We start from the raw sequence: 14,645 nt of genomic DNA, 5'->3' as shown, positions 1-14,645 counted from the left end.
AGGTGGTAAAATCTGTGAAACAGCTGTTTAATTTGTGTATTTAGATAAACTGGTGTCATTGTGTTTGTTTACACCGCGCTTCAGGAACAGAAGTTCAGTCACTGACTGTGATTGGTTGAGAAAGACCAGTTGCCCTAAACCTCCCGCCCCATGGGTGCTTCAAAGGGTCAAAAAAGGCGATTGGGTTAGAATCCATGCTACGGGTGCTTCAAAGGGCAAATTTATGTCTTTTTTTTTTTTATCTTATTGTGCCCCTGCCTGGATGTGCCCCGAGGCACATGCCCGACGAGGCCTATGGCTAATCCGGCCATGGGGCCTGTACTGTTAATTCCATTTATACAAGCCGCAAAAAACATGCTCTGAAAATGCACATATAGGGCCACCCACTTATATATCTGACCACTTAAGTTACTATACTACATACATTGTATAACAGTAGCCTACTAGCCTATGAATTATGATAGGCCTGTATATATCATAATTCTATTTCATTTCCATTTTTACTAATTAGACCTACTACTGAGAAAAAGGAACATGCATCAGAAATGTTAGGAGCTTCATTCATGAAGCAAATTATCTTTGACATAGGTCTACACTCTTTATTATCAGTGGTCAGGTCATTACTGTAAACTAAGTGTTTTGTGCAAATTCATAGCAACAGGTGCTGTGCTGGATAATGCTAGAGTGCCATCTAGTGGTCATGATGAGAAATCTACCAACAAGAGCCCTAAAGCAGTTGCAAATACAAACAGCATCAAACTTAACTTTGGTAAATGTTTCAAAACCATGGTCTTCAGCAAATAACTTCTAAGACATCTCAGCATTTGTGTTGTGCCTTCGCTATTAGAATACTGACAGTCACCTATGTGTTGTTGTGAAATGTTTTCATGAAATGTTCTATGGGGCAATTCCATAGTTTCATTTTCATACCAGGCATCCAGGCAGCTCTGTGATTAGTGACAGTGGAGTAACACTGAATGACAGTTCATATTAAAGATGGTTGTTTTATACTGAGCAACACAGAATACATGTTTTATAATGTTTAATGTTGATCTGGAGTGTTACCACTCTATTCACACGACCAAGTGCAACTAAAGATGTTGTGTCTGAAAGCAAAACAGGCTCTGGTATTATCCTTCCACTGGATGCAATTCCACTGGATACAGGGTGCAATTCCCTGCGGGGCCCTGCTTACTGTCACATTTGTCTTGTTGTATGTTTAAATGAAATGTCAAAACATAGTGTAAAGAAGCTGTGTTCATAAAAATCTGAGTTCCCAATTAAGTTCAACATTTTCGCCACTTGGGGGAGGCAGTATGTCAGTCAGGACTGTTGCTCTGACAGAAGTCTGCCATCTGTGGAAAATCTGTTACAGCGCTGGGTGGACCAAGGCATGGTGGTCCGTCTGGACATCTTTCACTGGCACCATCTCTTTGATGGGGCTGTTCGTACCGAGAGTCACTCAAAGTATGCAGCCTTCAAGTCTGCCTGGCAGGAGCAGTGCTCAAGTTCAAGTTCAAGTTTTATTAGAAAACATCATAGCATTACAATATGAATTTTGATGTTTCTAAATTCTTACAGTTCAGATCAATAAAACAAGAGGACCGCTCTACAAAAAAATTAAAACAAATCATCAAAAATGAAAATACAACAATAAAAACATTACTTCTGGTAAAGCTTGTATGCTCTTGGGAGGAATGACATCTGGTGCCTTTGTGTGTGACTCACAGGTTGTGTGAGTGTCCTCCCATTCCTTAGGTTGTAGCGACTTTCAGACAGGCTCTGAATCATGGGACTGGTCCCTTCTCTCAGTAGTAGATTGAATTCTCTAAGAGTATGGCCTCCTCTCTCCTCGCCTCCAGAGTAGGGAAGGAATTAGTTGGTATCCCAATAATGCGGCAACACCTTCTCTGCAGACACTCCAGTTCCTGGGTCAGGTGTTTTGGAAGGCCGGCCCAGACAGGTGATGTCTGGGTTACAACCGGGCAGATCTGGACCTCCGCATCCAGGCAGCAAGAGCCAAGGAGCCTGTTGCTCTGGCGTCTCTCAAAGATGACGATATCATCCGACTCCACATCTCGAGAGACAAGCTGAAACATCATGTGCGGAGAGTTACGCTGGGTGCTCAGGAGACTTTCAACCTTAATTGTGCACGCAGCCATTGAGGAGTTCAAGGGTCCTGCTGGTCTGGATGAGAATGGTGTCAGCCTGTTCAAATCCCCGGGCAAAAGATGTTAAAAGTTACTATTGCTATTTCAATACTGGTTTATTTATCATGTGTTTTTACTACACACATGTTACTGTCCATCTCGTGCTTGTACTTGTACTAATGATTTATTCACAGAAGCCATAGCTGATGTGTGGGCAGAACAGCAGCGGCACCCAAGAAGCCTCAAAGAAGGAGAAGACACCATAAGTCACGCCCACACCACGGTCCATGCGCCATGACACTTTGGGTGGCGGAACTTGCACTGGAAGCTCGATGAATAACATTGGCGTCTATGAGCTTCGGCTGGGACAGGTCATGAACAAAAAATAATTCTGAACGATTGAGACCTTTGTTGTATAATCGCTCCAGGAATATAAAAGAAGACGTATCACAGTTATTTTTACAATCACTTTTCGATGTGCACGGTACATAATGTTATTGAGGCAGCTAAACAGCAGCGGCGGCTGTTTCTGTCTCGGAGATATCGCGAGATTTGGATTCCAGACAGGGAATGGTGGAGAGTCTCGCGATACTAGCTAGTTCAGAAACGTAAATTGTGCTGAGCCGAGTATTTTATAAAGGTCTCAATTGTTCAGAATATTTTTTTGTTCATGGGCTGCCCCAGCCGGCGCTCGTAGGCTCCAATGTTATTCACCGAATAACATTGGAGCCTGGTAGTTTTGCCACAGAGAGTGGCGCAGTGGACGCCAAAAACACGTCGGTGTCCCTTTCATTCTTTGGCGTCACCTGGGATGCTTCCAGGACCCTCCAGGTCCCTCCCTACTACAAGGGTGTACGTGGCAGCAACAGCCTGGAAGGATTTCACAAATTCCTACCAAACATGATTCCAGGTATTACTTTGTCAATACATTTATAAAACCAGTTGTGTATTAATAAATGTTCAGGCGGACGCTGAAGATATGATGTGGTCATTTTGGTCTAAATCATTGTTATATACAGTATCGTTGCTGTTACTTTGCAGGATTCAAATATAGACGAAATATCCGATCTACACGCTGAAAATGTCTCTCATGGGCCAGGGCATTGTTGGGCTCGTAGATCAACTATTTTTTGGGTAGACACTGTTGTATGATGAATTTGGGCATTCCTTTAACAAAATGTATTTTTTGTCACCACTGTGCAGCACGTCCCTATCAGGTTTACCTGATAAGTGGGACTGCCCATAAGTCCGAAGGTTCATTAGTCCGAAGGTTCATTAGTCCGAATTTAGTTAGGGTTACTGAGGTTAGCGTGAGGGTTAGGGATAGGGTTAGGCATAGTATTCTTAACAGATTCGGAATTAACCTTCGAACCAATGAACCTTCGGACCAATGCCATGGCACCCCTGATAATTGGGATTGCACGATGGAACTCGGACCGGACTTCTGACTCAGTGTATGCTGGGAAAGGCCGCCGCTTAGACATTGCACCTACTCTGCACCACTGATGGACCGGCTAAACACCCACTGCCAGCAGCCGTTTGGGGAGAGAGAGTGGAGGAAAACTACCAACCACCAACCTGCGTGACGACAAACGAAGGGCTGCTTGGGCTGGATTACTTGTTTAGCCAGAGCACAGGGTGACGGGGGACCTCTGAAACGAAGGCCCTGGGGAGGAGGATGAGGTGCTGCAGCCTGGTCAGTCTGACCCAGAGGACGAGGCCTATGAGAGTGGTGCAGACTGCAGAGGACAGTGGTTCTGCGGTTGTGGCCGTCCTACCCCATCACAATGTGCGCTCCACTAATGAGACAGGCACAGAGCATCCTCCGGCCCTTGTAAGTAATTACATTACATGTCCAGATCTATGCTATTTGGGCATGCAATTTGCTTGTTTTCTTACTGTATAATAAAAACGAAAATGTATAATGATATTATTGCCTCTCGCAACAGGAGGATGTGTGCAGCCTAAAGCTGGTTGCACACTGCTGCGTTTTTCGGGCCGAATATCGGAGTGAATTTTGGAGTGCGCAAATAAAAAAATCAACCTCACGTTATGTCAGTCACGTTTGCACACTGCGGCCCGTTTCGCGCACCACTCGGTCCCTTGCTCTCTCTATCTCTCTCTCAAAATGCAGCAGTGTGCAACCAGCTTACGTCCACTGCCAGGGTTCCAAAAGGTGGAACCGTTCTGCTCTCTGCTGGTGGACTTTGGCCTCGGCATCACAGGCAGGCTGAGCACCACAGGCAGGCTGAGCATCACAGGCAGGCTGAGCACCACAGGCAGGCTGAGCACCACAGGCAGGCTGAGCATCACAGCAGAACAACATCCTAGAGGCGTGGAACCAGGTGGAAGAGCATGACAAGCAACCACAGAAATGTAACCAGCTGTACACATGTATTCATTAGATTTATTATCTATTAGCTGTTGTTATTGCTCTTTTATTGGTTTGTTTTATGTTTCTTACTTGGTGATATGCCTGTAAATAACAAAAGGTCTATTTGTTGCTTGGGCCTAATACATATTTTTTACTTGACTTGACTCATTTATTGATTCAACACGTGCACATTGCTAGATATGTTGTCCAAATCAGATTAAAACCTTGGGCCATTTGTGAGAATGCCCGACTTAGTGGCTAAAATAAGATAAACACTGGTATCTTTTTATTTTTAAAGCTCTCTCAGGATTGCTCCCCCCTTATATTTGTTCAATGCTGAATCTGGACCCTAGTCCCTATCAGACGCGCTCAAGCGACATTTTGACGCTCAAGGTTCCATTTGCTCATACAGAGCTTGGCAAGGCAGCATTTTCTATCAGTGCTCCACTTGCATGGAACAAGCTCCAAAAATCATTAAAAATAAAATATCTGCCGGCCTTAGGCCATTTTAGGATGCTGGTTTCTAACACCTTTGTTCTAAACTGTATATGTTTTAATTAATTTAGCTTTTAGTTTATTGAACTTTCTACAGTTTTCAAGTATTCTCTTTTTAGATTTTTCAAATGATGTCTGTAAATGTATACATGTATATATGTTGTTGTTCATTGTTGTACAATCTCGGTTGCGTTGAAAATGAGTGCTTGCGCTCAATTGTATTTCCGAGTCTAAATAAAGGTAACAAATTACAGTACAGAGTAGAGCGTAGCACAGGTCTTCCAGGACCCGATAACCTGAGACCCGAACCGAGACCCGAGCCATTTCAGGTCTAAAATATTCACTTGTCCCTTGGGTTAGGGTATTGCCTCGGGTCCGTTCGGGGCATTCCAAAATGCATTTAAACATAGATTTAAACATAATCCTTCAACTTTAAAATATATATTGTTTTTAATGAGACATGCATATTGTAATTACGCTCCCAAATCCATATTATCGTCTGTTCTGGCTTATTGAATGAGTCCCGTTCAGCGCATCCAATCTCAAGCGTTGCGCTACTGCTGAAGTGAAAATCATATGAAGGGCTTTTTTTGTGAGGTGAAACACAAACAAAGGCCACCTGGCTGGAAGATGCAGGTTGGAACGTCATTTAGCCTAGCCTATATGGAACATGTTTCTGCGGGGCAAGCGACATAAAGTCGGCGAAAATCTGTCAACACAAACGCACCGACGCACGCTGAGTCTCGTCTCAGTCTGTGATCAGCCACGTGCACACATAGACATCAAAGGGGGCTTGAGCCCCTGTCCTTTTATCCGTCTGTAAAAAGTGCCTTCTTCAGACCATGAATGCATTTTTTTTACTATGGTAAAATAAATGCAAATGTCCCCGGGCCCTTTCCATACCATAACTGAAGGCTGCATTCAAGAAAATGCAGCCTTCAGTTACATCTCTAAAAGGCCCTTTTAGAAATGTCTGCCCCTGCCTCTATAACATTCTCTGCACGTCCCTGTCTGTGATTATTCTGACGGGCAGTCGAGAGCGCAGGAGGAGGAACGTTTTGTGATGCGAGCTGTGGTGTCGTGGACACTAACTGGACAGTAACACTCACTGGACAGGTTGGTGTTTGTTGTGGATATCACTGTGATTGTTCAGCTTGGGACTGAGCTGAAAATAACTGTTCTGCATAAAGCAGAATCCATTTCGGCTCGGCTCCCATTTTTTGGACCCGTGCTACCCTCCAGTACAGAGGCCGTGGTATCGAGTTTAACCAGACATTTCTTCACCAAAACCACTGCATAAACATTCAATCATTGTCCATTCATTAGCACAGCTTAATCTTGCTCTCCAGTCTCCACCCCCAGTTCCCTTTGTTCACTGGCTGCAGCCTTTTATAGCTGACGAGCCTGGACTGCTCCATTCTGAGGGGTGTAGTCTAACTCTAAACATTATAAACACATACACGGATACTTGTAATTTAAACCCATAAATATATCACAGAACTCTTAAAAACTACAACAATAATGATAATGTATCATAATCCTTCTTCACACTATAATGCAACATAATTAACCAGAGCACATCTCAACCCCCCCCCCCCCCCCCCTCTGACATCCTGACTTGGTCCAGCCCAATCTACTGCGACACACCAGGTACTGTTAAGCACTCAATTAGACTCATCAATAAAACACGCTACTGCACTTCTGTCACTAAACATTACACTCAACATTGCATTTACAATTAAAGTGCCAATGTGCTGTGCAAACATGTAAAGTGTCCATGCTGTGCAAATAGTCAAAAAGGGTTAAAGGGATATTACACTTTCAAAAAGACTTTTGGTCATTTTATCGTCTAATCAGGCTTTTATGAACACCCTGAACAGTTTTTAATTTGCTTCATTCAATATGTAGATATTTGATGTTAATGTTATCAGGCCCTCCAGGCCCAGGGCCTCTCCCCACACACACCCATTGTAACTTCAAACTCCATTTTAACCGTGATAAATTCATTAAAAACAACCATTATTTTTTCTGGTGACTCAAACTATCCTGTCGATAACTTTTTTCATTTATTTTTAATAATCCATTTTTGTATTAAATATTTTTCATTTCCCCAAATAATTATTAAAAATTAATGAAAAAAGTTATCGAAAAAACACGGCCTGCTCACATATTAGGGGGGTATTATGAGTCAACAGAAAAAACAACGGGTGTTTTTAATGAATCTATCATAGTTAAAATGGAGTTTGAAGTTACAATGGGTGTGTGTGGGGCTCTCCTCCTGGAGGAGGAGGACTGATAACATTTACATCAAATATCTACATATTGAATCCAGCAAATTAAAAACTGTTCAGGGTGTTCATAAAAGCCTGATTAGACGATAAAATGACCAAAAGTCTTTTTGAAAGTGAAATATCCCTTTAAGTGCAAATATCCAGTAACAGAGGACCTCTCACATTTCCTCCTCTCCAAGTTCCTCAATCATCTTGGACTGGGTAGAGCTATGGAAGACTCACAGTTGCCACATTTCTCCCCTCCTCTCAAGCGATGGGAGAATGAGGGTGCAACACATGATACTCCCCATGCCTTCGGCTGTTGGAGACAAAAAAGGATATAGGTCCATCTGGTTCCATTTGAACACACTAGTTAGAGACCTGTTATTGACATTCAGGACTATTTCCCTTTTTTTTTTTTTTTTTTTTGTAAGATTATCATCTGGTCATGTCCTTGGCAAAAATTTAATTTTAACAAAAATATCCACCACAAGCCAACATGGCGATCACCCCTGGTCAGTAAGTCTGCAGTACGCTGCAGTAGAGAAACAACTTTGACCGATTCTCAAACAGTAGCCTACATACCACAGTAATGGAGCCATGCCAGTCACCAGTCACCTCAGAAGATTACAACTTGTCCAGAACGCCGCTGCTCGCCTGCTGACCGGAACTAGAAAACGTGAACACATAACCCCAGTCTTAGCCTCACTTCATTGGCTCCCAGTAAGATTCCGCATAGACTTCAAAATCCTCCTCTTCACATTTAAATCCATAAACGGTCTGGCCCCCAAATACCTCTCAGAGCTCCTGAAACCCTATGCCCCCACCAGAGTCCTGAGATCTGCTGATAAGCAACTACTGGTTGAGCTGATTCCCAAAAAAACTACCAGAGGGGCCCGCGCTTTCGCGGCTGCAGCCCCCAGGTTATGGAACAACCTGCCCCTTTCAATTAGGTCTGCTCCATCCATAACTGTTTTTAAATCTCAGGTTAAAACTCACTTATTTTCTCTAGCTTTTAATCTCACCTGAGGTCTTTTATGTTTTGCTTTTATAACGCATATATGTGTGTTGTTTTTTCTTGTTGACACCGGTTATATGTACTGTATATATGCTCATGCTTTTATTGTTTGCTCGTTCTCTGTACAGCACTTTGGTCAATTTCGTTTGTTTTTAAATGTGCTTTATAAATAAAGTTTGATTTGATTTTGATTTGATGCATGAGAACATGCAGTAACCGCTGGTAACCTACAGTAGGTGTTAAAGTATCCATATGAATAGGGTACTTGTGCTTGTGAATCTAGGTGGTGGGGGGGGGTTCACTGCACACCACTCACTTGTAAACCTGGTAAACTTGTTATGCAAATCAAATAAAATTTGATTAGATGGGCTATATGGCGCGTTGTTCACTCGAATCTATAGGGACGCGTTCTAGCATGCACACGCACAGTTGCACAGTATTGTGATTTTTATTATTATGGAATGGTATGATTGCTGGCATTGCAGAGTGCAGTGTTATATGAGGACAGTCTGAGATCAAGTTAGGTCAGCAAGATGTGGGAAATGGAACAATAAAAAAACACAATAATAGTCAAAACAGATACCGATGAGTGATTAGATCATGAAGCCTGAAACCAAACAAACTGCCTTGAGGCCATCAAGTAACAGATGGCACAGGACGTTATACAGCTGAATGAGGGCACGTTTCATCATCTCATCTTGTCCTCAAGGGACACTGTAGGCTACTCTGAAAATCCTTGCTCCCACTCGCCAGACCAACGCACAAACAGTCATTCCAATAGGGCTGAGAGCCCTATTGGAATGACTGTTGTGGGCTGGTTCATTGCTGTACTAACTGTACTAACAATCACCTCCACGATCTTTGGAGCGCGTCCTCGTGCTTCACACTTCACGCCGCAGACCACCGCACACAACGTCCCTCATGTCCCTCACACGAGGATATCACGCTCCTCAACTCGACTACGCCAGATTGTAGTGATTCGCGGAAGCGGGGATTGAACCCGGGACTCCCACTCGCCAGACCAACACACGAACCGTCGTTCCTGCACACACCTCTGTCTTTGTGTTCATCTCTGTAGTCCTGTGTTCCTTTCTGACAAATGCCTTGTTCCAACCTGCGTGTTGGTGTTAAGGTATGTGTTGTGTCCATGGCCCTGCATAAACCTGTGTGTATGTGTTATTGTTATGACCCTGTTAGAAACCAGGACACATTTTCAGTTTCACTTCTTTCTTTGGGTCAAATCAGGGCAATGGTTTCCAACACTTTTGTTCAAGATTGTTTTGGTTTATCTGTTTCAGTAAATCTATTTTGAGTATTATTATTTGTTCTATATTACATTCTGATTAATGTATTTTGATGTTATCTGGACCGCTAGGTATACGTTGAATGTCATTGCATGTTATTAACTTTTGAATACCTTGTGAATCCTGCTATGAAAGTTGATACTTTTAGGCACTGAACCTTTCTTTACTATTTAAATTGTACAACTGAGACTGAAGAAAAAAGAAAGACTGATAAGCACTTGCATTGTATTGTACATTTGGTGAGGATGTGTTTATAGCTTACATGGGGACTGCCCATAAGTCCGAAGGTTCATTAGTCCTACATCTCATTAGTCCGAAATTAGCTAGGATTATACTGAGGTTAGGGTTAGGGTTAGGCATAGTGTTCTTAACAGATTCTGACTAATGGGCTGTCTTACATATTGATCATAACTGTAGGGTAGACAGTTTGTATCAAAACCAAACATTTGATGACAGAAGACAGACTGTCTGTGTCTATGAACTGTCTTGAGGCCATCAAGTAACAGATGGCACAACACTTTATACAGCTGAATGAGGGCACGTTTGAACACGTTTGAATTGAACCAGAAGACAGACAGACAGACAGACAGACAGACAGACAGACAGACAGACAGACAGACAGACAGACAGACAGACAGACAGCTGCCAGTGGTGTAAAGTAACTAAGTAAGTACATTTACTCAAGTACTGTACTTAACAATTTTGATGTATTTGTACTTTACTTGAGTAAAGTTATTGACAACTTTGGTTACTATACTTTGTATATTTTGATTATTATTACAAAAACGTACATTAACCACTTCAGCTCTGTATACATTTCGGCCATTTGAAAATAGCCGATCTACGAGCGGCACATAGATCTGTTTTCTTTTTTTCAAAATCTAGTAAATTTTATAGTATTATAGTATACATTTTATAGTACGTAGAAGTACATTTTGAACTTGTACATTCTACATAATGAGTACTTTCTACTTTTGTGCTCATAATGGAGTATTTCTACATTATGGTAGTGATAGTTTTACTTAAGTAAAGGATTTTGAGTACTTTTTTCGCCACTGGGTTTCCCTCCAGGATCAATAATTCACCTTACAGAAACACATAAACAAGTGCTATACGCACAGATTCAAATGCAACACTAACAAAACAGGCCGAGTTGCCTATGTTCAAACATATACAGTGACGTCAATGCCACGCCTTTAGTCAGATGGCTTATTTTAGTGACTTCTTAGGTTGTCTCTTGGCTCTTAGGCTCTTGTGTGAGAAGGCTGTGGTTGATGTAAAATCTAAATAGCTATTAAAAACACATTATAATATTGAGAAATCTAAATTAAAACCATGTTACAATAATAAGTAACAAAGTGATTTAATATAATCAAATAAGTATATTTGCAACACTGCATGATGCAGAGCAAGACTTTGCACTCCAGTGTCTTGTCAAATAACTGAAGCCCGACTCAGCATAATGCACACTACAAATGTTTGCTAATTTCTATAATATATGTAATATGTATAATGTATCATGTATAAGGTCACACTATAGGCAAGACACCATTGGCATCTAAGGTTACAGTAGTAAGTAGTTAACTATAGGCAAAGAACATCTGTTTATCTACAGTACAAGAAAGAATGCACTGGAGTAGCTCAGTATCAACACATCTTCATCAGACAACTCGTCTCTGATAAACATGTGTTGACATTGAAATGTCATTCTTTTGATATCAACACATCTTTCTGAAAATAAAGGGAGGAGCCTAAAAGGAAAAGGCCCTGCCCCATTGTGCTATAGGCCTATATATGTCTAGTAATTTGTGTCAAATAACAAGAAGCTGGTTGAGGAACTGAATACAGGGGTTGCATTTTGATTCCAGGTAAGAACATTTGTTTCTTTCATGTAAACAGGGAATGTTGGTAATCGTTAGCGATGCGATGCGAGAGTGCATTCAGTGTCAGCTTGCTCACCACCGGCTCTGGCTGACACAGTGGCCAGCCTTCTGTCTCTGATGTTGTCTGTTAGTGATTTGGTAGCAGTCTGGTTAGGCCTATACGATACAAACTTATTGAGTACCAGAGATTATGTTTAGGTGAATGTTCCTGTGGATGTAAAATTAGAATGCATTTACTGTACTAACCAACTAGAACTAGAACCAGAACCAATAAAACCACAAATGCAAATCTGTTTCATTACTGTCTAATAATAATAATAATAATAATATCTGGGACGTACATAGCGCTTTTCTGAGTACTCAAAGACGCTTTACACACGTGGCCTACGGGCGCTAGGGGGAGGGAAAACTAAGAGCAACAACTTTATTAGGAAAAATAATTAAGAAAAAGAGTACAATAAGAGATAAAAACAAAATGTCTATGTGCTGTATCAGTGATTTGCCTTATTTTGCTTTACTTTTTTTTATATATACAGGCTATACAGTAGTAACATGCTTTTGATCAGATCAGATCTTTCTTCTTTGTGAAACCTTAAAGGGATATTTACTGTAGGTACTTGTTTGTGTGAGATCAAATCTTAATGTCAAAGTTAAAAGTTAAAACTGCATTGACTGACCTGTCAAGCGCGTATCAGAGTCGGGTCCGCGGTGGCCGTGTAGTCTTTTTGAGCGTTAACGTTGTTTTTTTTGTTTTTTATGACTCAAAAAGACTACACGGCCGCGGACCCGACTCTGATACGGGCTTCAGTGTGCGCTGGACATTTTCTCCATCTGGGGTTGCTGAGCCGAATTCCAAATATTTTAAAGGAATTCTGCGGAACCTCTGGACTTGTATCACGGCACCCTCTTTGAAAACCCCCTGCTAATAGGCACTATGAGTCACTGTGTGAGAACGAAATGACATGAACCTTGCTTAACCTCTTCTTTATTCTTCTTCTACTCCTCTCTTCCCAGACATTTCCCCTCCAATCATCATGTCTATCATATACAGGTGTATGTATATGTTATTTTTAAGCACCACAGTAAGTGATGCATTACCACAACTTTTTCTGGGAATAGTTGCAGCAATTGGAGCAGCCGATCAAGCTGTTAACACTGCCAAGAACGCTGGTATCTTCGGTCTCCCAACTCATCGCCAGTGCACCATTCAGATTAAGAATCATTGCCGTAACCATAAACTCACCATCCCTGGGTACGTTTTTATAACATCTTATTTTTATAACAGTGTCTTCATTTTTAAGGGACATTTCCCTTTCAAAAACACTTTTGGTCATTTTATTGTCTTATCAAGCTTTTGGGAACACCCTGGACAGTTTTTAATTTGCTTGATTCAGTATTTAGATATTTGATATAAATGTTATCATCCCCTCCCCGTCCAGGGGGATTCATCAAAAACACCATTTTTTTCTGATGACTCATAATACCCTCCTAATACGTGAGCTGACCGTGTTTTTTTTTTCGAAAACTTATTTGAATTTATTTTGAAAAAATACATATGTATACAAAGAAGAATAGGCCTATATACATAACGTGTCAAAACAGTCAATGCTCGCTCATAAGGTGTAATAGCAATATCAGGCCCTCCCCTGGACGGGGAGGGACTGATAACATTTATATCAATCTAAATACTGAATGAAGAAAATTAAAGAGGATGTTCATAAAAGCCTGTATAGACAATAAAATGACCAAAAGGTTTTTGAAAGTGAAATATCCCTTTAATCAGTTGCTCTAACCTCTCATTCTCTTCGTACAATGAAGTCTGTACATGCAGAGTGGCTCCAGCTCCGTACCTTTACCACACGATATTGGCCCCGGCATGGAGACCGTTGTGGAGTTCATTAAGGTCCCAGACACTGCAACGGGTGCCGTTGGCGTCTTCACCTACGATCTCAAGGACTCCAGGAAGACCTCCTCTGACATCACAGTTGCTTTAATGTTCTCTGTGCCCTATGACTTCACCTTTCACGGAAACTGGTTCGCGGCGGGATTCTTCCCAACATCCCAATGGGGTGATTACAAGCTTTATCGTAAGATGTATTACGACAACGCGTACGGATTCCGCAGGCGCAAAGCAGAGCAATACCTCGCGTATAGAGACGGGAAATTCTTAGTCAAGGCCTCGATGACAAACAGCTTCACACCCGTCATGATAGTGGATATCTTTTGTGATTATTGAGATGAGTAACCCAGTTGGTGAAAGAAATGCTGAAATGAGTAAAGATTCTGGCTTGGACAGCAGAGTTTCTGTCAGATACCATTCAGGCAATGTAATATTAATTCATAATTAAGAGGAAGGCTACGTATACTCCATTCAGTGCCACATATACACAATATAGCCTATAGTTACTTTAGTTGACTCAAAGCTAACCTAAAATAATTCCTGTGATCAAAATACAAGTGAGCATCGTTTAACTCCTTTACCACCTTAATCCTCTTTTTAGGCTAATCAAAGTGTAAACCACTGCAGTCTTTACAATAAAAAAAAAAAAACACTCAGATCAAATATCCTGGCTAAATACAGCTAAACATAGTCTTCATTATTATAATTTTTTCCCCCCTTTACTTATACTTTGTTTTTGTCTTTTGAGTTGTTTTTAATCTTCTACGGCTGAAATTGTATGGACATTCACTTATGTTCTTCCATTATCATTCTCTAGAAGGTAAACTTGTATACTCCTATAACATATTTCTGATTCTTGACTTGTTATTGTTTATGTAATGGGTATTCTATTCCCTTTATCAAGTTTCCTTTATCTCCATATACATTTTCGTTTCCTTTCTTTTTCCTTTTTTCTTTTTTATGATGAGCCTGCAAAAATCTGAACACTCTTATAACTAATCAATGTTTTAATTCATGAATACGTAGGATAGGCATTCACAAGCTTTCAGCTTCAGCCTATTCCTTTTGATCACCTGTAACAATGATTATGTGCATGTACGACTTGTATAAATGTATGAGTTAATCAAATAAACTAAACTAAGCAGTCCTGATTAATTCTTTTTGAAAGCACTTGTCGCATGTTTTAACCATTTGAGACCCTATTTTAATGTCATGATACACGATTGTGATCACCAGCATTGCAATGTTTCT

The 14,645-nt window shown here is 41.1% G+C and overlaps 1 protein-coding gene across 1 annotated transcript; it reads left to right on the top strand.

Annotated features, from left to right (window-relative positions):
* Positions 1-7,788: 7,788 nt before the first annotated feature.
* LOC308293683 (DELTA-sagatoxin-Srs1a-like) lies at positions 7,789-13,730 on the top strand (the record flags this gene model as incomplete). The annotated part of the gene is made up of 3 exons (XM_080736278.1): positions 7,789-7,808; positions 9,386-9,439; positions 13,313-13,730. 3 exons carry the CDS (start codon positions 7,789-7,791, stop codon positions 13,728-13,730), a joined length of 492 nt encoding a protein of 163 aa, XP_080592404.1.
* Positions 13,731-14,645: the final 915 nt, after the last annotated feature.

Source organism: Nannobrachium achirus (genome assembly GCF_963921795.1).
Source record: "Nannobrachium achirus genome assembly, chromosome: 11".
Lineage (NCBI taxonomy): Eukaryota > Metazoa > Chordata > Actinopteri > Myctophiformes > Myctophidae > Nannobrachium > Nannobrachium achirus.
The sequence above is the reverse complement of the archived record's forward strand: the minus strand, read 5'-3'. Positions and strand labels throughout refer to the sequence as shown.